The sequence below is a fragment of the Hyla sarda genome, chromosome 4 (assembly GCF_029499605.1).
Source record: "Hyla sarda isolate aHylSar1 chromosome 4, aHylSar1.hap1, whole genome shotgun sequence".
Taxonomy (NCBI): domain Eukaryota; kingdom Metazoa; phylum Chordata; class Amphibia; order Anura; family Hylidae; genus Hyla; species Hyla sarda.
The window spans coordinates 220,540,366-220,564,120 of NC_079192.1; the positions used below are offsets into that span (position 1 = coordinate 220,540,366).

General features: G+C 42.6%; 1 protein-coding gene across 5 annotated transcripts in view; it reads left to right on the forward strand.

Annotated features, from left to right (window-relative positions):
- Window positions 1-23,755, forward strand: part of DUS4L (dihydrouridine synthase 4 like) — a 48,720-nt gene that overhangs the window by 17,690 nt on the left and 7,275 nt on the right. For all 5 annotated transcript variants that reach the window (XM_056573623.1, XM_056573622.1, XM_056573620.1 and 2 more), the window contains exon 5: window positions 19,209-19,331. In XM_056573623.1, the coding sequence (XP_056429598.1) occupies window positions 19,209-19,331 (123 nt within the window). The remainder of the gene's footprint in view (window positions 1-19,208; window positions 19,332-23,755) is intronic.

Below are 23,755 nucleotides of genomic sequence, written 5' to 3' on the forward strand. Positions count from 1 at the left end.
ACCCTAATAGGACCCTTGGGGACCTATTAGGGGGTCGAGGGGGCCTTTTTTTTTTTTTTAACCTTATTTTTACTTTTTTTTTTTTTTTCTTTAATAACTCCTACCTGTCCCTGCAATCCGCTGTCCCTATTCTAAGACTCCGGAGGGGGCTCCGGAGCTCTGAGGGGGGATCCACGGTCTTCTCCTCACTGCTGCACCCGCTGACTGATTGAACACAGAGAGCAGGTGCAGCAGTGGGAAGGGACCGCTAACCCCTCCTCTGCCGCACTGCTATTGGCTGGATGATCGCCAGCCAATAGTAGCGTTGCTGGGTAGGTGACAGTATTGTCACCTCTCCCCAGCAACGGCAGGTGATTGGCGGTGTATCGTACACCGCCGATCACCATCTAGTTCCGCGTCATCGGGTCACCACTGACCGGAATCACCGCAGATCGCCCGCGCGATTTCGCGGACGATCTGCGGTGATCGCCGACATGTGGGGGTCCCGGGACCCCCCTCGGCATTTGCCTCGGACACCTGCTGAACGATTTCATCAGGCGTCCGGTTTCGCAACCCTCCCGGGGCACGGCAGGATGCGAAATTCCCATGGACGTATGAGTACGTGCCTGGTCCTTAAGACCCAGGGCGCAGGGACGTACTCATACGTGCTTGGTCCTTAAGGGGTTAAGCTGGGGGACATATCTTGCACTGCATGATTTGAGTTCCCAGTGGCGTAGTCTGTTACTGATGGTAGCCTTTGTTACTTTGGTCCCAGCTCTCTGCAAGTCATTCACTAGATCCCCCCGTGTGTTTCTGGGATTTTTGCTCACCGTTCTCGTGATCATTTTGACACCACAGGGTTAGATCTTGCGTGCAGCTCCAGATCGAGGGAGATTCAGTGGTCTTGTATTTCTTCCATTTTCTAATAAGTGCTCCCACAGTTAATTTCTTCACACCAAGCTGCTTGCCTATTGCAAATTCTTTCTTCCCAGCCTGGTGCAGGTCTAAAATTTTGTTTCTGGTGTCCTTTGACAGCTCTTTGGTCTTGGCCATAGTGGATTTTGGAGTGTGACTGTTTGACGTTGTGGTCAGGTGTCTTTTATACTGATAACAAGTTCAAACAGGTGCCATTAATTCAGGTAACGAGTGGAGGACAGAGGAAACTCTTAAAAAAGAAGTTACAGGTCTGTGAGAGCCAGTAATCTTGCTTGTTTGTAGGTGACCAAATACTTATTTTCCACCATAATTTGCTAATAAATTCTTTTAGAGTTAGACATTGTGATTTTATAGAGAATGGGTAGATCCGCTCACCTGTAAGACATCCCGTCCACAGCGCGGCAGGTGTTTGGCAGCACCAACATCCAAGACAAAGAAAGATATGCCAGCGTGGAAACATGCAGAGTCACGTTTATTGAAAATAAAATCAGCAACACAGGTAAGTGAACAAATGCATGACGCCTTTCAGGCGTCGACCGCCCTTAGTCAAGGCTGAGGCTGAGTCAAGGCTTAGTCATGACTAAGGGGGGTCCACGCCTGAAACGCGTCATGCCTTTGTTCACTTACCTGTGTTGCTGATTTTATTCCCAATAAACGGTACTCTGCATATTTCCATGCTGGCATAGATTTCTTTTTCTTGAATGTGATTTTATGTATTTTTTTTCTTCTCATTTTGTCTCTCAGAGTTGAGGTATACCTATGATGAAAATTACAGGCCTCTCATCTTTTTAAGTGGGAGAACTTGCACAATTGGTGGCTGACTAAATACTTTTTTGCCCCACTGTATGTATGTATATAGATATAGAGATGTGTATACATATATATATATCTCAAGCAAAGGAAGAAACAGCACAACCCAAGCGTGGCTATAAAATGACTGGTGAACTCAGATAATCGACCTAGGTCACAGGTCCCAGAAAACATCCACAACATAGAAATCCAGCAGCACTCCGATATATGTGAAAAACTTAGGGCAGTTTAATCACCTTTGTCACACATAAGGTATAAACAAATAAGAAAAGTACCAAATGCCAGAATTGTTGATATTTTTTTTTGTCACATCATATTTAAAAAATGTTTCTATAAAAAGGATTCAAAACATCTATACAGAGAAATGTATGGATCTCTCAGCCGGCTGGAGAGTGCAGTGCAATGCCGCCTGCTTCCCTGACTGAGATCTGACATGATCATCAACTTTTTGACATGTGTTATTGTCATGTCAAAAGTTGTTGTTAATGACTGTTACACTTTTAGGATGCAACGATCTTTCCTTTTGTCTTAAATTTTTTCTCCTCGCTTTTCAGTAGCTATAACTCTTTCAATTTTCCACATACAGAAATATTTAAGGGCTTTTTTATGCGGGACCAATTCTACATTGTAATGATCTCACTCATTTTACTAAAAGAATTCCTTCAACCAGCTAAACAAAAAAAATAAAAATTCATTTTGCAACTTTTGGGGATTTGGTTTCTATGCACTGCATTTCACAATTAAATTGACATGTTATCTTTATTTCTTGAATCCATACAATAACAATGGATTTAATTTTAGATAGTTTTTTTTATTTTAATACTTTAACTTTTACAAATGTAAACTTTTTGTATGAAAATAAATGTGCTTAAAAAATGCCATATTCCAACCACTATAGCTTTTTTATTACTCCATATACAGGGCACTATGAAGGCCCACTTTTTTCAAAAATAAACCAGTGAACAAGTTTAAAATGTTTACAAAAGAAACCGGAGTAATGCATTAAAGAATTCCCTCTATTTACGCTTGCTTTACGAGACTATTTTATTGCACCACGTTTTCAGCTTGCTTGGTCCAGAAATTGCAAAACCTGTTAAACATTATCTTTGAAATTATCCTGTAGCAATGTGTGGTGTAGTTCTATACCATACTACAGATTAACAGTCCAATGTATACAGTACAAACATAAAAGGGGAAGATGTGGTCTCCTCCAGGTTTCACAAACAGTCTTATATAGTAATAAATATAAAAAATATATATCTAAATGAGTAAAAGAAATATATGCTGCAATAATGGCTTCTGTCAATCAACGTTTATTGTAAAAGACAATACATAAACACAATTCAAAGTGCACTCATAATAACTAGAAGAGGGAAAAAAGTAATACAAAATATAAATGTGCTTACACAAAAATAAATTAAAATAATATATAAATAAAATCGAACAAGCTGGTCTTATTAGTCACTGCTCATGCCGGTTACAGTGAAAGTCCTGATCCATGTAAAGTGTTCTGTGGTTGTGAAGCGAAGTTGTTGAGATTGTTGAAAAAGGGGTCAAGTGGAACTCTGAAACGCGTCCAGCCTTCCTTGTTGGGGTAACCTAACATACCCGACATGATTGACATCTAACCTTCATGCAAACAGAGTTTTGCAGGACTTACATTTGACACTGAACTGTTTCTCAATGCGGGGCTGCTGCTGAATGCCTGCAAGTGAACCAGCGATAATCCCCAACCAGTGACAGAAGTTCCTCTCCTACTGCACATGTGCAGCCTGTGGTGACGAGCGATTTGGACTGCCGCACTTACACACCGCAGCCCATACAACAGGGAATCGGGATGCCGTTCCTGGGGTGTGCGGACTGTGAACCACGAGTGGTAAGTGTGACATACAGTCATGGCCGTAAATGTTGGCACCCTTGACATTTTTCATGTTATGCTATACACATGTTTTATTCCTGTGTGTATTGGAACCAATTAGCTGAAAAAAAGCTAATTGGACATAATGTCACACCAAACTCCAAAAATTGGCTGGACAAAATTATTGGCACCCTTTCAAAATTGTGGAAAATAAGATTGTTTCAAGCACGTGATGCTCCTTTAAACTCACCTGTGGCAAGTAACAAGTGTGGGCAATAAGAAAATCACACCTGAAAGCAGATAAAAAGGAGAGACGTTCACTTAGTCTTTGCATTGTGTGTCTGTGTGTGCCACACTAAGTATGGACAACAGAAAGAAGAGAAGAGAACTTTCTGAGGCAGCAATTCCCAACCGGGGTGCCCCGGCATACTGGGGTGCGGTTCGACACTGCTTGGGCTGCCGCAGGATTTTGCCATGAATTTTTCAGTTTTTTTTTTTCTAAAATGTCCGGCCCGGGCTGCGTGCCTATGACTCATGGCACCACAAGGGGGAAGGGAAGGCTGCGTGCTCACACAGCGTCCCCCAGCGCCCTCTCCTGCTTGCAGCGCAGTAAGCTGAAAATGGTGCCCTGCTACATCTATAAGATGTCGGCGCCGGATTCCTGTGCCATGGAACTGCAAGCTGCACCGGATTCCCGTGCCGGCTTGCTTAAGGTACTGTACCCTTTCCACCCCTCTGTTACCCCTTCTCAACCCTGTCCTCCCCCCCCCCCCCCCGTCACTCATGTCCACACTCCTGTCATCAATGTCAGCCTTGTCCATTTCCCTGTCCATCCCTGTCACCCATGTCCTCCCTCCCACCCCTGTCACTCATGCCCACCCCCCTGTCATCCATGCCCGCCTTGTCCACCTCCATGTCCACCCCCCCCATCACTCATGTCCAGCCTCCTGTCATCCATGTCCATCTTGTCCACCTACCTGTCCATCCCTGTCACCCATGTCCACCCTCCTGTCTCCCATGTCCACCCTCCTGTCTTCCATGTCCACCCACCCCCCCGTCACCCATGTCCATCCTCCTGTCATCCATGTCTGCCTTGTCCACCCCCCTGTCACCCATGTCCACCCTCCCATCATCCATGTCCGCATTGTCCACCCACCTGTCCATCCCTGTCACCCATGTCCACCCTCCTGTCACCCCCATGTCCACCCCCCGTCACCCATGTCCACCCTCCTGTCATCCATGTCCGCCTTGTCCCTGTCCATCCCTGTCACCCATGTCCACCCCCTGTCACCCATGTCCACCCCCTGTCACCCATATCCACCCTCCTGTCATCCTTGTCCACCCCCCTGTCCATCCCTGTCACCCATGTCCACTTTTCTGTCATCCATGTCCGCCTTGTCCATCTCTGTCACCCATGTCCATCCCCCTGTCATCCATGTCTGCCTTGTCCACCCCCTGTCCATTCCTGTCACCCATGTTCACACCCCCCCCCCCGTCCACCCCCCTATTCACCCCTCTCTCCCTTTGTCACCCCAGTCCACCCCTCTCTGTCACTCCTGTCCACCCCTCTTTTACCCCCTTGTCCACCCCTCTGACCCCCTGTCTCCCATGTCCACCCCCGCTATCCAACCCCCTGTCACCCATGTTCACCCTCCATTTTCCACCATTCTGACTACATCCTTTTCACCTATGTCCAGCCCCTATTCACCCCTTTGTCACCTCTGTCCACCCCTCTGTTACCACCTTGTCACTCCTGTCCACCCCTCTTTCACTCCATATGCCCCCGTCATCCATGTTCACTCTTCTATACCTCTCGGTCACCCCCCAATATCCCTCTGTCACCTATGTACACTCCTCTACACCCCTCTGTCACCCATGTACACTCCTCTACACCCCTCTGTCACCCATGTACACTCTTTTACACCCCTCTGTCACCCATGTACACCCTTCTGTCACCCATGTACACTTGTCTACACCCCTTTGTCACCCATGTACACCCCTGTCACCCATATACACCCCTCTGTCACTCGTGTACGCTCTTCTACACCCCTCTGTCACCCATGTACACTCCTCTGTCACCCGTGTACGCTCTTCTACACCCCTCTGTCACCCATGTACACTCCTATACACCCCTCTGTCACCCATGTACACCCCTCTGTCACCCATGTACACTCCTCTACACCCCTCTGTCACCCATGTACTGTCAGGAACCGGACCGGTATGCGGGTAGTGGATCCTCTGTGTCAGTGAGGCGATGGCGTGGGCCGTACCAGGGGACCGGTTCTAAGGCGGGATGGACTTGCTGCGGCGGTAACTCCCAGGTCGTATCCCCTGATAGCGACTTGACCTCACTGACAGCTGAGATAGGCGTGGTACACAAGGACAGGGTGAAGACAAGGTCGGACGTAGCAAGAGGTCAAGGCAGGCGGCAAAGGTTCGTAGTCAGGGGCAAAGGGTCTGGATACACAGGCTAGGGATACACACAAAACGCTTTCTCAGGGCACTAGGGCAACAAGATCCGGCAAGGACAGGAAGGGGGAGTGGGTTTTTATGTGTAGGGAGTGATTACACTTAATTGAGCCTGGCACCAATTAGTGGTGCACTGGCCCTTTAAATTTCAGAGAGCTGGCGCGCGCGCGCCCTAGAGAGCGGGGCCGCGCGCGACTGGACAGGAAGAGGACGGGGCAGGTGAGGGGTTTGGGATGCGAGCCGCCGGTGATATTAGAGCAGCGCTCCCGGTCAGCGGGTCTGACCGGGGCGCTGCACTCAGGAGAACGCCACGAGCGCTCCGGGGAGGAACAGGGACCCGGAGCGCTCAGCGTAACATGTATGCTCTTCTACACTCCTCTGTCACCCATGTACACTCCTCTACACCCCTGTCACCCATGTACACTCCTCTACACCCCTGTCACCCATGTACACTCCTCTACACCCCTTTTGTCACTCCTACACACCTTCAGTCACACCCTACGCCTCTCTGTCACCCATGTTCACTCTTCTACACCCCTCTGTCACCCCCTACACCCCTCTGTCCCCCATGCAAACTCCTCTACACTCCTCTGTTACTCATGTACACTTTTACACCTATCTATTTTACACCTATCACCCATGTACACCCCTCTACACTCATGTACACTCCTGTCCACCCCAACACCCCTCTGTCACCAATGTACACCCCTCTATCACCCCCTTTGCCCCGTCACCCATGTACATTCTTCTACACCCATCTGCCACCCATGTACACTCTTCTACACCCCTCTGTCACCCATGTAAAAAAAAAAAAAGTGCGGAGCCTAATAGGTTTGTTTTGCAGGTTTAACAGTGAAGAATTGTGGCTGGAAGAAATTGTCATGATGGCCCGGACCAGATGGAGAAGAAAAAGGAACGACGCTGAGTAGAGAAGACGTCACCTGTGAGTCGCTGTCTAAAGCAGCAGTGCAGTAGCACCCCCACCCTGCAGTGCTTTTCCCTTTTTTTTTTTTTTTGCTCATCAACTTTGGTCGGGGTGCTGCATGAAAAACAAAATTTCGGAAGGGTGCCCCGAGCCGAAAAAGGTTGGGAAACACTGGTCTGAGGACTTGAGAACCAAAATTGTGGAAAAATATCAACAATCTCAAAGTTACAAGTCCATCTCCAGAGATCTAGATTTGCCTTTGTCCACAGTGCACAACATTATCAAGAAGTTTGCAACCCATGGCATTGTAGCTAATCACCCTGGGCGTGGACGGAAGAGAAAAATTGATGAAAGGTGTCAACGCAGGATAGTCCGGATGGTGGATAAGCAGCCCCAATTAAGTTCCAAAGATAATCAAGCTGTACTGCAGGCTCAGGGAGCATCAGTGTCAGTGCGAACTATCCGTCGACATTTAAATGAAATGAAACGCTATGGCAGGACTCCCAGGAGGACCCCACTGCTTACACAGGGACACAGAAAAGCAAGACTACATTTTGCCACAATGAACTTTGAGTAAGCCAAAATCCTTCTGGGAAAACATCTTGTTGACAGATGAGACCAAGATAGAGCTTCTTGGTAAAACACATCATTCTACTGTTTACCAAAAATAGAATTAGGCCTACAAAAAAAAAAACACAGTAACTACAGTTAAATATGGTGGAGGTTCAATTATGTTTTGGGGTTGTTTTGCTGCCTCTGGGCTCTGGGTCGCAATGTACAGCCCAGTGTCAGAAAGCTGGGTTTGTGCCTGAGATCTTGGGTTTTCCAGCAGGACAATGACCCCAAACGTACGTGAAAGTGGATGGCAACAAGGCGCTGGAGAGTTCTGAAGTTGCCAGCAATGAGTCCAGATCTTAATCCCATTGAACACATGGGGAGAGATCTTAAAATTGCTGTTGGGAAAAGAGTGACCTGGAGCAGTTTGCAAAGGAAAAGTGGTCCAACATTCTGAGAGATGTAAGAAGCCTATTGATGGTTATAGGAAGCGACTGATTTAATTTTTTTTTTTTTTTTCCAAAGGGTGTGCAACCAAATATTAAGTTAAGGATGCCAATAATTTTGTCCAGCCCATTTTTGGAGTTTGGTGTGACATAATGTCCAATTTTTTTTTTCCTAGGAAAATATTGGTATAGTTGAATAGTTCAACTAAATAACCAGTCCTCAAGGTATATAGAAAATAAAGGAAGAAATATAGAGTATGATCCAAGTAGATAAATAATGGTAGTTTATTAATAAATCACAAATAATTGTTAGTCACTAATGTTCACTGCCCATGCAGAGCCCTTGCATGGGACATAGAACTCAGTGTGTGTGACAATAGGTATTAAAATATGATGTAAATAGGAATAGATTAAAAATAAATCAAGATATATTGAAAATATATTAAAAATACAATGGACTCAATTCTTGCATCTATATAGTTCAAATGTTGCCCAATGGTTGTATCAGGATATTATCCTGATACAGTTTGCAACACTGTATCACCAATGATTGTTGCGATAGCTCTATAGTCAATGACATTTCTGAACTGACAGTAGCAACTAGAAACCTATGTTATTTTCTACAATACTGTGCCATCAACGATTACTGCTACATAATCTACACAAGAGTGCCATTGTACAGTTTGTAACACTGTACCATCAGTAACTGATACTGTACACAAAGACTATCAGGACACTACTTCATTGAACTTTACCACTAGACTTTTCAACCATTGGGCGACATTTGAACTTTATAGATGCAAGAATTGGGTCCATTGTATTTTTAATATATTTTCAATATATCTTGATTTATTTTTAATCTTTTCCTATTTACATCATATTTTAATACCTATTGTCACACACACTGAGTTCTATGTCCCATCCAAGGGCCCTGCATGGGCAGTGAACATTAGTGACTAATAATTATTTGTGATTTATTAATAAACTACCATTATTTATCTACTTGGATCATACTCTATATTTCTTCTATATTTCTTCCATTATTTTCTATATACCTTGAGGACTGGTTATGTAGTTGAACTATTCAACTATACCAATATTTTCCTATTCTATAGACCTTTGGGTGAAGGTTAGAGATGAACTTCTCGGCTCGGCAGTTGATGACTTTTCCTGCGTAAATTAGTTCAGCCTTCAGGTGCTCCGGTGGGCTGGAAAAGGTGGATACATTCCTAGGAAAGAGTCTCCTAGGACTGTATCCACCTTTTCCAGCCCACCGGAGCACCGGAAAGCTGAACTAATTTATGCAGGAAAAGTCATCAACTGCCGAGCCGAGAAGTTCGTGACGAATCGAATTTAATGTAAGTTCACTCATCTCTAGTGAAGGTAACACCAGTTCACCTCAGGTATATTTTCTCTCTGAGTGAGCCACACCACCTTTCTTAAATTCTTTTTTTCCTCCCTTTTTTTTTTGTTTAATTCCAATACACACAAAGGGAATAAACGTGTATAGCAAAACATGTGTTACTCCTCCAGGTCTCTTATTGGAAGGGCACCTTTTCCCAACAGCAATTTTATGATCTCTCCACAGGTGTTCAATGGGATTTAGATTGCTGGCAACTTCAGTACTCTCCAGCGCTTTGTTGCCATCCATTTCTGTGTGCTTTTTGACGTGTGTTTGGGGTCATTGTACTGCTGGAAGACCCAAGATCTTGGACGCAAACCCAGCTTTCTGACACTGGGCTGTACAGTGCGACCCAAAATCCATTGGTAATTCTCAGATTTCATGATGCCTTGCACACATTCAAGGAACCCAGTGCCAGAGGAAGCAAAACAACCCCAAAACATCATTGAACCTCCACCATATTTCACTGTAGTTACTGTGTTCTTTACTTTGTAGGCATCATTCCGTTTTCGGCAAACCGTAGAATGATGTGCTTTACCAAAAAGCTCTATCTTGATCTCATCTGTCCACAAGATGTTTTCCCAGGATTTTGGCTTACTCATGTTCATTTTGGCAAAATGTAGTCTTGCTTTTTTTATTTGTCTGTGTCAGCAGTGGGGTCCTCCTGGGTCTCTTGCCATAGCATTATATTTCATTTAAATGTCGACGGATAGTTTGCGCTGACACTGATGCTCCTGAGCCTGTAGGACAGCTTGAATATCTTTGGAACTTGTTTGGAGCTGCTTATCCACCATCCGTAACCTTGAAATTTGTTTATTTTTCCACAATTTTGGTGCTCAAGTCCTCAGACAGTTCTCTTCTCCTCTTTCTGTTGTCCGTGCTTAGTGTGGCACACACAGACACACACAATGCAAAGACTAAGTGAACTTCTCTCCTTTTTATCTGCTTTCAGGTGTGATTTTTATATTGCTCACACCTGTTACTTGCCCAAGGTGAGTTTAAAGGAGCATAACATGCTTGAAACAATCTTATTTTTACACAATTTTGAAAGGGTGCCAATAATTTTGTCCAGCCCATTTTTGGAGTTTGGTGTGATATTATGTCCAATTTGCTTTTTTTCCTCCCTTTTTTGGTTTAGTTCCAATACACACAAAGGGGAAAAAAATGTGAAAAAAACTGTTACTGCAATCCTTTTCTGAGAGAAATTCTTCATTTTCTAGAAAAAGTTCAGGAGTGCCAACATTTACGGCCATGACTGTGCGTATATATACATATATATATATATATATATATATATATATTCTTTTAATCTACCCCCCCAAAAAAATTAAGACTGTTTGTGAAACCTGAAGGAGTCCATATCTTCCCCTTTTTCTGTTTGTACTTTCTAATATAGTATTATAAGGTGTTACTATTAGTGGGCACTTGGTTGTTAAGTGAGTGAGCTGCCAATTAAATTGTTTCCTATGTATACAGTGATCAGTGAATAGAGACTGGATTATTAGAGAATTTTCAGAATCAAAAACATATTCTATACATCTGCTGCAAAAGGAATTAGTACTACTGGTGAAAACCAAAAGGGCATCAGTTGTTAGTTTATCAGGGGCTTTCTAAATTCTTGCATAACTTTAAAGTAGTTTTCAAAATGAAATATCTTACATGGTTACATAGTATTGTTGAAAAAAAGGCAGATGTCCATCAAGTTAAACCAAATAGGGGAAAAGATGGATGAATGGGAGGGGTGTGATTTTATATTTCTATATACACATTAAAGTTATTTTGTTCTAAGAATTTGTCTAAGCCTGGTTTGAAGCACTCTCTTTTTCATGTGACCAGTTGCTGAGGTAAACTATTCCATAAATTCACAGTTCTTATGGTAAAGAAGGCTTGTCGCCCCTGCAGACTAAACTCATTTTTCTGGAGTGTCCTTTATGTCTTTTTGTATAGTCCATTTATAGACTGAAATAAGTTGATCATATCCCAACTTAAATGTCTTGCCTCAATCCTTATAACTTAGATGTTCTATGACCCTTATTAGTTTAGTTACATACCTTTTTCCTGATCCAGAAAATATTTTTAATGAACTGGTGCCCAAAACTGAACCACATTTTTCAGGTTAGTCCAATGCTTTGTAAAGCGGTAAAATTATGTCCCTGTTCCACGAGTTCATTCTTGTTTTAATACATGACAATATCCTGCTGGCCTTAGAAGCTGCAGCCTGACATTGCATGCTTTTCTGTAGACTATGATCTACAAGTACACCCAGATCCTTCTCTACCAGTCACTCTCCCAGTTTTTCTCCCCCTTGGACATATGATGCATACAGGTTATTAATAACAAGATGCGTTACTTTACATTTATCCACAATGAACCTCATTTGCCAAATGGTTGTCCAAACACCCAATGTCTTCAAGTCATCTTGTAGCCTATGCATATCTTCTAGACTGTTCCATGCTACAAAGCTTGGTGTCCTCTGCAAAACAGAGAAAGGCTGGAACTCCACTGAGGTTTTTTTTATAGCAAAAACGCCATTAAAGGGGTCCGGTGAAAACCTTTTTTCTTTTAAATCAACTGGTGGCAGAAAGTTAAACATATTTGTAAATTACTTCTATTAAAAAATCTTAATCCTTCCTGTACTTATTAGCTGCTGAATACTACAGAGGAAATTCTTTTCTTTTTAGAATGCTCTCTGATGACATCACGAACACAGTTCTCTCTGCTGACGTTATTATAATAATAATAACGCTTTATTTATTGTTGTCCTTAGTGGGATTTTAACCCAAGTCCCCAGCACTGCAAGGCAGCAGTGTTAACCACTGAACCACCATGCTGCGATTAGCATACATCTGCTATGCATGGTTGCTAAAATGGACAGAGATGTCAGCAGAGAGCACTGTGCTCGTGATGTCATCAGTGTTCCAAAAAGAAAGGAATTTCCTCTGTAGCATTCAGCAGCTAATAAGTACTGGAAGGGTTAAGATTTTTTAATAGAAGTAATTTACAAATATGTTTAACTTTCTGCCACCAGTTGATTTAAAAGAAAAAAGGTTTTCACCGGAGTACCCCTTTAAAAACGCCAATTTTCCCGCACAGCGTTTTTTCAGTGAAAAAACGCCGCGGCCAGATGTTAGCTGCAAGTCAATAGTAAACTGCAAAATGCCAGATTCACTTGGCATTTTTCAGTTTGGCGTTTTTTTTAATCCTTTTGGCGTTTTTCAGCAATTTCGGGCTCAGAGGCTGGATTTTCAAAATGCCCGACAAAACCTAGTTTGGCGTTTTTTGCCCTAAAATCGTGGCGTTTTCCTCCCATAAAAGTCTATGGGAGAGCAAAAACGCCAAGAAAAACGCCATGTTGGTTTTAAATTTTGCATTTTTGCAGGCGGTTTTTATTCTTTTTTGGACTTTAGCGATCCAAAAAAAATTATGGAGATACCTTTTTTATTAAAATTTCGTAGGGTACTCTAAAAAAAAATTATAAAAATGATATAGTATTGATGGAAAAAATTGTATCTAACGAAATTTATCTTTTTTATTACGAAATGTTTATACATTTTTAAACAGAGATCAATTTATGTGTGCGGGTAAAGCAGTAAAAATGTAACCGACAATAATTAAAATTTATTGTGTGTGTGTTTTTCACTTTTTGTTTTACATTTTTTAGGTTGTACTACTACTCCCAGCATGGAACACTGTTCCATGATGGGAGTAGTAGTACCTGTACTAATTGACAGATAGCCCGTTGCAATCCTCCTGTATAATGTATAGATGCGGCCGGCCACTCTTCTCTGGTCCCCTGCACTGACGTATATATACACATATTCATATTTCCTGTTGGAGTTCCCTCCCTCTAATTACAAGTCCCAGGATCCCTTGTTTGTAAGGGTGAGGTCATTTTTCTTCCTCCCACACATCCGCCACCCCACCCATTGCAGCACACCTGAGCTGCCTTGCATGCTGTACTGTAAACTACAATTGCATGCAAGCGGTCGCTCCACCCATTGAATCTCAGACAGGCTAACTTTCAACACCTGGCTAGTAATGTGATGTTATGTTTCGGGCCACACTGCAACCTTGGAGACAACACTCATTTTGTGTGCTGCTAAAATGCGAGACCAGCCATCAAACACAGGTAGAGACACTATATCATGAACTACGCTAACTTTTCAGCCCCTGTAGCAGAGTCACGTTTTAAAAAGCTCAATATGAGACACCAGAGAATCTCTAAATATCATGAACAGAAGTACAGAATTTACTGAAGTTAGTTCTCGATGAACTCTTTCGTGTAATCCATCTGGTCCTGGAGCTTTGCATACATTCATTTTATTTAACCTAGGCCGATATCTACATTAAAGGGGTACACCGGTGTAAAACAATTTTTTTTTTAATGAACTGGTGCCAGAAAGTTAAACAGGATTGTAAATTACTTCTATTTAAAAAGCTTAATCCTTCCAGTACTTATCAGCTGATGTGTGCTCCAGAGGAAGTTATTTTCTTTTTTTTATTTATTTTCTGTCTGACCACAGTGCATGTCAGGAACTGTCTAGAGCAGTATGGGTTTGCTATGGGGATTTGCTTCCTGTGGAGCATACAGCAGCTGATAAGTACTGGAAGGATTAAGGTTTTTACATTGAATTAATTTACAAATCTGTTTAACTTTCTGGAGCCAGTTGATTTAAAAAAAAAAAAAAAAAAAAAAAAAAAAAAAGATTGTTTTCCACCAGAGTACCCCTATAAGTCAGTTCAGTGGATTACATGATGTGTTACCATCTCTGGCCCCAACTACAGCTGTTCCTCCCTCTTCTTACAGTAGCTTCATATAGTAGCGGCCATTCCTTGTAAACTTTTGCTGGTTTTATAATTTTTTGCCAATTTTGTTAAGCTCTTCGTGATTTTCAAAGGCTATAGCTGAAACCTCTGATTTGTAGTTTTTAACCCCTTAAGAACATGTGCTGTAAATGTACGGTGCTGCAGCGAGTAACATTGCGCACAGCACCGTTCATTTGTGACTAGGCTATGATGCAAGAGCAGGAGCAGCACTTGCTACATGGCATGTGAGCTGATAGCATCCGGGAACTCACTGATAATGGCGGACATCAGTGTTTACGCTGATGCCCACCATTAACCCTTAAGTTGCCCTGATCAACGCCGATCACATCATCTGAAGTATCTGCGGGTCTTGGGGGGATTAATCAGACCACTTGCGGTGTAATCATGGGGGTCTGATGGATCAAGATGGCCGCTGGAGCTTCACTTACCCGCTCCAAGCTGTCTGCTGCGATCTACTTCTCTGGTCTGCCGGACTAGAAAAAGTGTAAAAAACACACACACCAATAAAAAAAATACAATTTCTATTTTTTTCTGATTTTTCAAAAAAAAAAAAAAAAAAAAACAACAATCAACCTATTTGGTATTACTGTGTGCGGAAATTACCAAATGATTCAAATATAGTGTTAATCATCATGTTCAGCTTAAATGTAAAAAAATACCAAAGTCCAAAAGTGCTGAAATTCAGTAACATCACATCTCAGAAAAAAAAGTAATCACAAAGTCACATATATGCAAAAAAAAATACTGTTAAAACCTACAGATCACTGCGCAAAAATGGGCTCTTAAACAGCCCTGTATACAGAAAAATAAGAAAGGTATAAGGGGTCTAAATAGGCCAATTTCAAACATATTTAACAGTACGATAATCATGTTGACCCACAGAATAAAGAAAACATGTCAGTTTTACTGTAATGTACACTGTGTAAAAACAACCCCCCCCCCCCAAATTTGCTAAATTGCCGTTTTTCAGTTTCCCATACATATTTTTTTTGTTGCGCCGCACATTTTATGGTAGAATGAAGGGTGTCATTACAAAGTACAATTGGTTGCCATGTCCTTTAAAGCAGTTTTGTGGGCTGTTTTTATTCAATATTTGAACAAAATACACTTTAAAAAAAATAAAAATAAAGGGAACACTTAAACAACACAATGTAACTCAGTCACACTTCTGTGAAATCACACTGTCCACTCAGGTAGCAACACTGATTGACAATCAATTTCACATGCTGTTGTGCAAATGGAACAGACAACAGGTGGAAATTATAGGCAATTAGCAAGATGCCCCTAATAAAGGAGTGGTTCTGCAGGTGGTGACCACAGACCACTTCTCAGTTCCTATGCTTCCTGGCTGATGTTTTGGTCACTTTTGAATACTGGCGGTGCTTTCACTCTAGTGGTAGCATGAGACTGAGTCTACAACCCACACAAGTGGCTCGTGTAGTGCAGCTCATCCAGTATGTCACATCAATGCGAGCTGTGGCAAGAAGTTTTGTTGTGTTTGTCAGCTTAGTGTCCAGAGCATGGAGGTGCTACCAGGAGACAGGCCAGTACATCAGGAGATGTGGAGGAGGCCGTAGGAGGGCAACAACCCAGCAGCAGGACCTCTACCTTCGCCTTTGTGTAAGATGGAGCAGGAGACGCACTGCCAGAGCCCTGCAAAACGGTCAGAAACAGACTCCATGAGGGTTGTATGAGGGCACAACATCTACAGGTGGGGGTTGTGCTTACAGGTGGGGGTTGTGCTTACAGGTGGGGGTTGTGCTGTCCAGGAGTTGTGCTTACAGTTGGGGGTTGTGCTGTCCGCCACCTCATCAGGAGCATGCCCAGGCATTGTAGGGAGGTCATACGGGCACCTGGAGGCCACACACACTACTGAGCCTCATTTTGACTTGTTGTAAGGACATTACATCAAAGTTGGATCAGCCTGTAGTGTGGTTTTCCACTTTGATTTTGAGTGTGACTCCATATCCAGACCACCATGGGTTGATAAATTTGATTTCCATTGATAATTTTTGTGTGATTTTGTTATGTAAAGACGAAAGTATTTCATACGATTAGTTCATTCATTCAGCTCAAGGATGTGTTATCTTAGTGTTCCCTTAATTTTTTTGAGCACTGTATAAATCCCAACAATGACAGGGGAATAGAATCATTTCACAGACAAGACAAAAATGATGGAACCCCAAACTGAATCTCAAATCTTTTAGAGGCACAGAAAACATAGTCCAATCGAGAAGTCAGAGCAGAAATCCAATTATCTGCTGTTGCAGAAAAATTGCAATTGAAGAACCACAATGGTCAGCGTGGCCCAGCAAGGGTCATCATAAGGAGGGGGGGGGGGGAGGGGGGCTTTGGAGCTAAGGAATGTGTTCTCAGATGCACCAATGCTCCAGTTGTGGACATTATGAAGAAATTACATTGGGCAATTAAATCTGGGAAGCCGCTTTGTCCACCAAGCCGAACTGACATCTCTGCTCGTCAAAAGGAACAAAATTGGTCAGATAGGTACTTACAAAGTTACAAACTTGCCACCTAAAAGGCTGAATAATATTTAAATGCCTGTTTTGTTTATTGCCCTTCATAAATAATTCTTAGAACCAAATGCTGGTGTGAATGGCTCCTGGCCTATAAGATTTTATCTGGTCAATTGTTTAGTTTAGAAGTTATTGCGGTGAATATTTCTTATCTGTTGCACTGACCTTTGTATTGTAATCTTATGACTGTATCAACTGGTGCCAGAAAGTTAAACAGATTTGTAAATTATCTAGAATAAATTTTAACCACACCTCAAGAATACCACCCTGCCGGGTACACAATGAAAGAAACTGTTAACATATAAAATCATACTCAGCAATATTAAATATATGTTGAAATTTACTGCCATTGGGCCCTAATGGCAGATTGTAGTGAATATTGAAGAGCAACTACCAATTGAAGATGCCAGCAAAAATAAATGTTAGCAAATGCCGATGGTCCGGAATAAACTGTTAATCCGGAAAAAAAAATGTTAGATGAAAAGTCAGTATTTGTGCTAGTTTAGACTTTGCTGCCCATAGTCTATAGAAAGATGAATGGTTGTTTCTCACCTTAGCAGCTGGTCCCGTACTGCAACGGGCCAAAGATGATAAGTCCTGCAGTAGCTGCTATGTTACCGGCGGTGGATAAGCAGGGTAATCTTTACGAGCTTGTTCGATAAAGGGCACCAGCAAGAGACTCCTATGTGAGCGGTCCGCAATGTCGGTATGCATCCGTTCAGGTATCGGGCCCTCACTCAGTTGTTTGCGGCTGGATGCTCGTGGTGGAGGCAGCGGTCTTGCTGTGCGCTCAATAGGTGGAACTCTTAGATTAATGCACTCTTTGATTCTTTGCACCTGCTGCATTAATCTAAGAGTTCCACCTATTGAGCGCACAGCAAGACCGCTGCCTCCACCACGAGCATCCAGCCGCAAACAACTGAGTGAGGGCCCGATACCTGAACGGATGCATACCGACATCGCGGACCGCTCACATAGGAGTCTCTTGCCGGTGCCCTTTATCGAACAAGCTCGTAAAGATGACCCTGCTTATCCACCGCCGGTAACATCTTAGCTACTGCAGGACTTATGATCTTCGGCCCATCGCAGAACGATACCAGCTGCTAGAGTGAGAAACAACCATTCATCTTTCTATAGACTATGGGCAGCACAGTCTAAACTAGCACAAAGACTGACTTTTAATAAATCTCTTCATTTTTTTCAAACTATCTGTTTCCAGTTTCTTTCATTGTGTACCCAGCAGGGTCGTATTCTTAAGGTGTGGTTAAAATGTATTCTAGATTATTTATTACTTTTGCACACATATCCTCTTTAGATTTGTAAATTACTTCTATTAAAAAAATCTTAATCCTTCCAGTACTTATTAGCTACTGAATACTACAGAGGAAATTCATTTCTTTTTGGAACACAGTGCTCTCTGCTGACATCACGAGCACAGTGCTCTCTGCTGACATCTCTGTCCATTTTAGGAACTGTCCAGAGAAGCATATGTTTGCTATGAGGATTTTCTTCTATTCTGGACAGTTCTTAAAATGGACAGAGATGTCAGCAGAGAACACTGTGCTCATGATTCAGCAGAGGAGCTTGTGTTCTAAAAGAAAATAATTTCCTCTGTAGCATTCAGCAGCTAATAAGTACTGGAAGGATTAAGTTTTTTTTTTAATAGAAGTAATTTACAAATCTGTTTAACTTTCTGGCACCAGTTGATTAAAAAAATAAGTTTTCCACCGGGGTACCCGTTAATTATAATATAGAGAAAAATTGGTTTGTAAACTTAAAAAGTAATTTTACAGTTCAGCTAAACTTTGTAGCACATATACCAGTCCAAGCCTGTACAATATTGGGAATCACATTTTTATTCATGTACAAGAAGAGCTAATGACTGAGACTGGCATGTGGGATATGAAATGACATCTTTTTTCCTGATCTAATAGAGAAATATAACAATATGTGAAGAGGTGCGTACGGCACTGCGGTTAAACGGGATCGGTGAGACAAGGTACTGCTGGAACTAGCTGTAGTGAAGTATGTGGTGGTGCTCTGATTGCATAGTGTTCAAAGTAGTGCGATTTGATAGAAGATCAAAGAAAGATCGGCACTCACCGTTACTTCATATTTTCATGCTTTATTGCATATGCAAAACATACTCGCATACATAGGAAGGGAGACAAACAGTGGGGGGAATCTGAGACGATTTTTCTTTGATCTTCTATCAAATCGCACTACTAGAGAAATATAACAGTTAATCATGAAGCCACATCTGTAGGTTACAGTTCTTCACTGCAATTTTGTAGCGCTCCCAGTTGATCTTATCTTTGGGGCTACAGCTGCAGGACAGAGCAATACAATAAGTTGCATGCAATCGTGTGGACTGTAACTGTCACTCAATGGTAAAAATGAATCAGTTGCACTAGAAAAAGTCTCTGTAGCCCTGGCCTTAACATGAAATTAATTTTATCTTGAATAGGTGGGCAATGTCTGAAGGTTACGGTGCGTGCCTTATAAACCAGCCTCTGCTAGTCAGTGATATGGTGAAACAAGTACGTAGCAGAGTTGAGAATGAAAGATTTTCCGTCTCAATTAAAATAAGGTATGTTTTATCATTGCAGAATTTACATGTGAATAAAGTATTATGTAATGTAGCAATATTCTACTATCCAGTCGGTTAGTGATTGTACTGTAAAGGCATCTTGACCTCTTAGTACTATAAAGGGCGCCTTTTCCCAACAGCAATATTAAGATCTCTCCACAGGTGTTCAATGGGATTTAGATCTGGACCCATTGCTGCCACTTCAGATCTCTCCAGCGCTTTGTTGCCATCCATTTCTGGGTGCCTTTTGATGTATGTTTGGGGTCATTGTCCTGCTGGAAGACCCAAGATCTTGGACGCAAACCCAGCTTTCTGACACTGGGCTGTAGAGTGCGACCCAAAATCCGTTGATAATCCTCAGATTTCATGATGCCTTGCACACATTCAAGGCACCCAGAGCCAGAGGCAGCAAAATAACCCCAAAACATCATTGAACCTCCACCATATTTCACTGTAGGTACTGTGTTCTTTTCTTTGTAAGCCTCATTCTGTTTTGGGTAAACAGTAGAATGATGTGCTTTAGCAAAAAGCTCTATCTTGGTCTCATCTGTCCACAAGACGTTTTCCCAGAAGGATTTTGGCTTACTCAGGTTCATTTTGGCACAATGTAGTCTTGGTTATTTATGTCTCTGTGTCAGCAGTGGGGTCCTCCTGGGTCTCCTGCCATAGCGTTTAATTTCATTTAACCAGTGAAGGACGCAGGGCGTACGGGTAAGCCCCCGTTCCCGAGTCCTTAAGGACTCAGAGCATACCTGTACACCCTGATCCCGCTAACAGGGTTTAAACCATTCTCACGAGTGGAGAACGGGTTAAACCCTGTTAGTCCCCTTTGCTACGGGCAGCCAGGACCCACAGCTAATGCCAGGCACTGCCGATCGAGCCGATGCCCGGCATCAACCCTGTAGATACCGCTATCAAAGTTGATTGCGGCGTCTAAACTGAAAGTAAAACTATCCCGGCAGCTCAGTGGACAACGGGAGGGTTCTCACCTGCCTCCTCGTCGTCCGATCGGCAATCTACTGCTCCATGCCTGAGAATAAATGTGAATAAGCCCCCCCCCCTCAATAAAAATTGAAATCACCCCCTTTTCCTATTTTATAAATAAAAGAATGTAATAAAAAAAAAAATCATATGTGGTACCACCGTGTGCATAAATGTCCGAACTATTAACCCCTTAAGGACCCTTGACGTACGCGTACGTCATGACACCCTGGCACCGGGCGGGGATCGGACCGGGATGCCTGCTGAATGATTTCAGCAGGCATCCCGTGCAAAGGCCCAGGGGGTTATCAGACCCCCCCATGTCAGCGATCGCGGCAAATCGCAAGTGAATTCACACTTGCGATTTACGCGATTCCGGGTCATTACGGGTCTATGGTGACCCCGAATAGAAAGGGGATCGCGGGTGTCCATGACACCCACAATCCCCCTGAAGGGATAGGAGTGAGGTGGCAGGGGTGCCACCCCTCCTATCCCTGCTATTGGTGGTCTAGACGCGACCACCAATAGCAGGGGCGGGGGGGGGTTTAACTTTCGTTTTCACCGTCCTGCCCACCCACAATAGGCGGGGCAGGATGGGGAAACCCGACAGGGACCGGCGCTGAAGATCCACTTACTGATCCGGAGGCTGCGGGCAACGGAGATCGGCGGGCGCTGATGTCGTGCGGCTGGATCCTACGGAAGCCGGTGAGTTGCCTAGCGACATCTGGAGGGTACAGTCTGAGACCACTAGATAGTGGTCTCTAACTGTAGCCCTCCAGATCTTGCAAAACTACATCTCCCAGCATGCCCAGACAGCTGTTTGGGCATGCTGGAATATGTAGTTTTGCAACAGCTGGAGGGCTACAGTTTGAGACCACTATCTAGTGGTCTCTAAACTGTATCCCTCCAGATCTTGCAAAACTACAACTCCTAGCATGCACAACCAACACTGGTTGGAAAATACTGAGTTAGGTAACAGAACCCAACTGAAGGTTTTCCAACCAGTGTGCCTCCATCTGTTGCAAAACTACAACTTCCAGCATGCACGGTCTGTCAGTACATGAGTTGTAGTTTTGAAACAGCAGGAGGTTTGCCCCCCCCCCCCTCCCCCCCCATGTGAACGTACAGAGTACATTCACACGGGCAAGTTTACAGTAAGTTTCTTGCTTCAAGTTTGGGCTGCAGCAAACTCCTAGCGGGAAACTCACTGTAACACACCAGTGCGAACGTACCCTAAAAACACTACACTACACTAACACATAATAAAGGGTAAAACACTACATATAACACCCCCTTACACTGTCCCCCCCCAATAAAAATTAAAAAACATATTGTATGGCAGTGTTTCCAAAACGGAGCCTCCAGCTGTTGCAAAACAACAACTCCCAGCATTTCTGGACAGCTACTGACTGTCCAGCCATGCTGGGAGTTTAGCAACAGCTGGAGGCACCCTGTTTGGGAATCACTGGCGTAGAATACCCCTATGTCCACCCCTATGCAATCCCTAATTTAGTCCCCAAATGCGCATGGCGCTCTCTCACTTCAGAGCCCTGTCGTATTTCAAGGAAATTGCACTACAAATTTTGGGGGGCTTTTTCTCATTTTACCCCTTATGAAAAGGAAAAGTTGGGGGCTACACCAGCTTGTTAGTGTAAAAAAATAAAAATTTTACACTAACATGCTGGTGTTGCCCCATACTTTCTATTTTCACAAGCGTTAAAAGGAAAAAAATAAAATAAAAATTTGTTACGCAATTTCTCCTGAGTACGGAAATACCCCATATGTGGACATAAAATGCTCTGTGGGTGCACAACAAGGCTCAGGAGTGAGAGCGCACAATGTACATTTGAGGCCTAAATTGGTGATTTGCAGAGGGGTGGCCGATTTTACAGCAGTTCTGACATAAACGCCAAAAAATTAATACCCACATGTGACCCCCATTTTGGAAACTACACCCCTCACGGAATTTAATAAGGGGTATAGTGAGCATTTACGCCCCACAGGTGTCTGACAGATTTTTGGAACAGTGGTACGTGAAAATGAAAAATTTAATTTTTCATTTGCACAGCCCACTGTTCCAAATTCTGTGAGGGGTGTAGTTTCCAAAATAGGGTCACGTGGGTGACTTTGTAAACGCACATGGCCCCTGACTTCCATTCCAAAATTTTTTTTCCCAAAAGCTCAATGGCGCTCCTTCTCTTCTGATCATTGTAGTGCTCCAGCAGAGCACTTGACGTCCACACATGGGGTATTTCCATACTAACATTTTGGGGGGCATTTTGTCCTATTACCACTTGTAAAAAAAAAAAATTTGAGGGAAAACTAGCATTTTAGTGGGAAAAAAAAATCATTTACACAAATCATTTACGAAAAGTCGTGAAACACCTGTGGGGTGTTAAGGCTCTCTGGACCCCTTGTTACGTGCCTTGAGGGGTGTAGTTTCCAAAATAGTATGCCATGTGTTTTTTTTTGTTTTTTTTTGCTGTTCTGGCACCATAGGGGCTTCCTAAATGGGACATGCCCCCAAAAAAAACATTTCAGAAAAACTCACTCTACAAAATCCCACTGTTGCTCCTTCCCTTTTGAGCCCTCTACTGCGCCTGCCGAACACTTGACATACACATATGAGGTATTTTCTTACTCGAGAGAAATTGGGTTACACATTTTAGGAAGATTTCTCTCCTTTTACCCCTTGTAAAAATTCAATAACTGGGTCTACAAGAACATGTCATTTTTGGGGTATTTCTAATATGAAAGCCCTTCAAATCCACTTCAAAACAGAACTAGTCCCTGAAAAATTTTGATTTAGAAAATTTTGTGAAAAATTGGAAAATTGCTGCTATACTTTGAAGCCCTCTGATGTCTTCCAAAAGTTAAAAAAAAAAATGTCAACTTTATGATGAAAACATAAAGTAGACATATTGTATATGTGAATCAATATATAATTTATTTGGAATATTCATTTTCCTTATAAGCAGAGAGCTTCAAAGTAAAAAAAAAAATGCAACATTTTCAATTTTTTCATAAAATTTTGGAATTTTTCACCAAGAAATGATGCAAGTATCGACAAAATTTTACCACTAACATAAAGTAGAATATGTCACGAAAAAACTATCTCGGAATCAGAATGAAAGGTAAAAGCATCCCAGAGTTATTAATGTTTAAAGTGACAGTGGTCAGATGTGCAAAAAATGGCTGGGTCCTACAGTGAAAATTGGCTGGGTCCTTAAGGGGTTAAAATATAAGATTCGCTAAATCGTACGGTCGATGGCATACACGTAAAAAAATACCAAATTCAAAAATTGTGAATTTTTGGAAACTTTATATACCATAAAAATATTAATAAAAGCGATCAAAAAGTCCCATCAAAACAAAAATGGTACCGATTAAACATACTAATTTTGGTGCATGTAGTTATAATTTTTTTTAAAGTAGTAAAATAA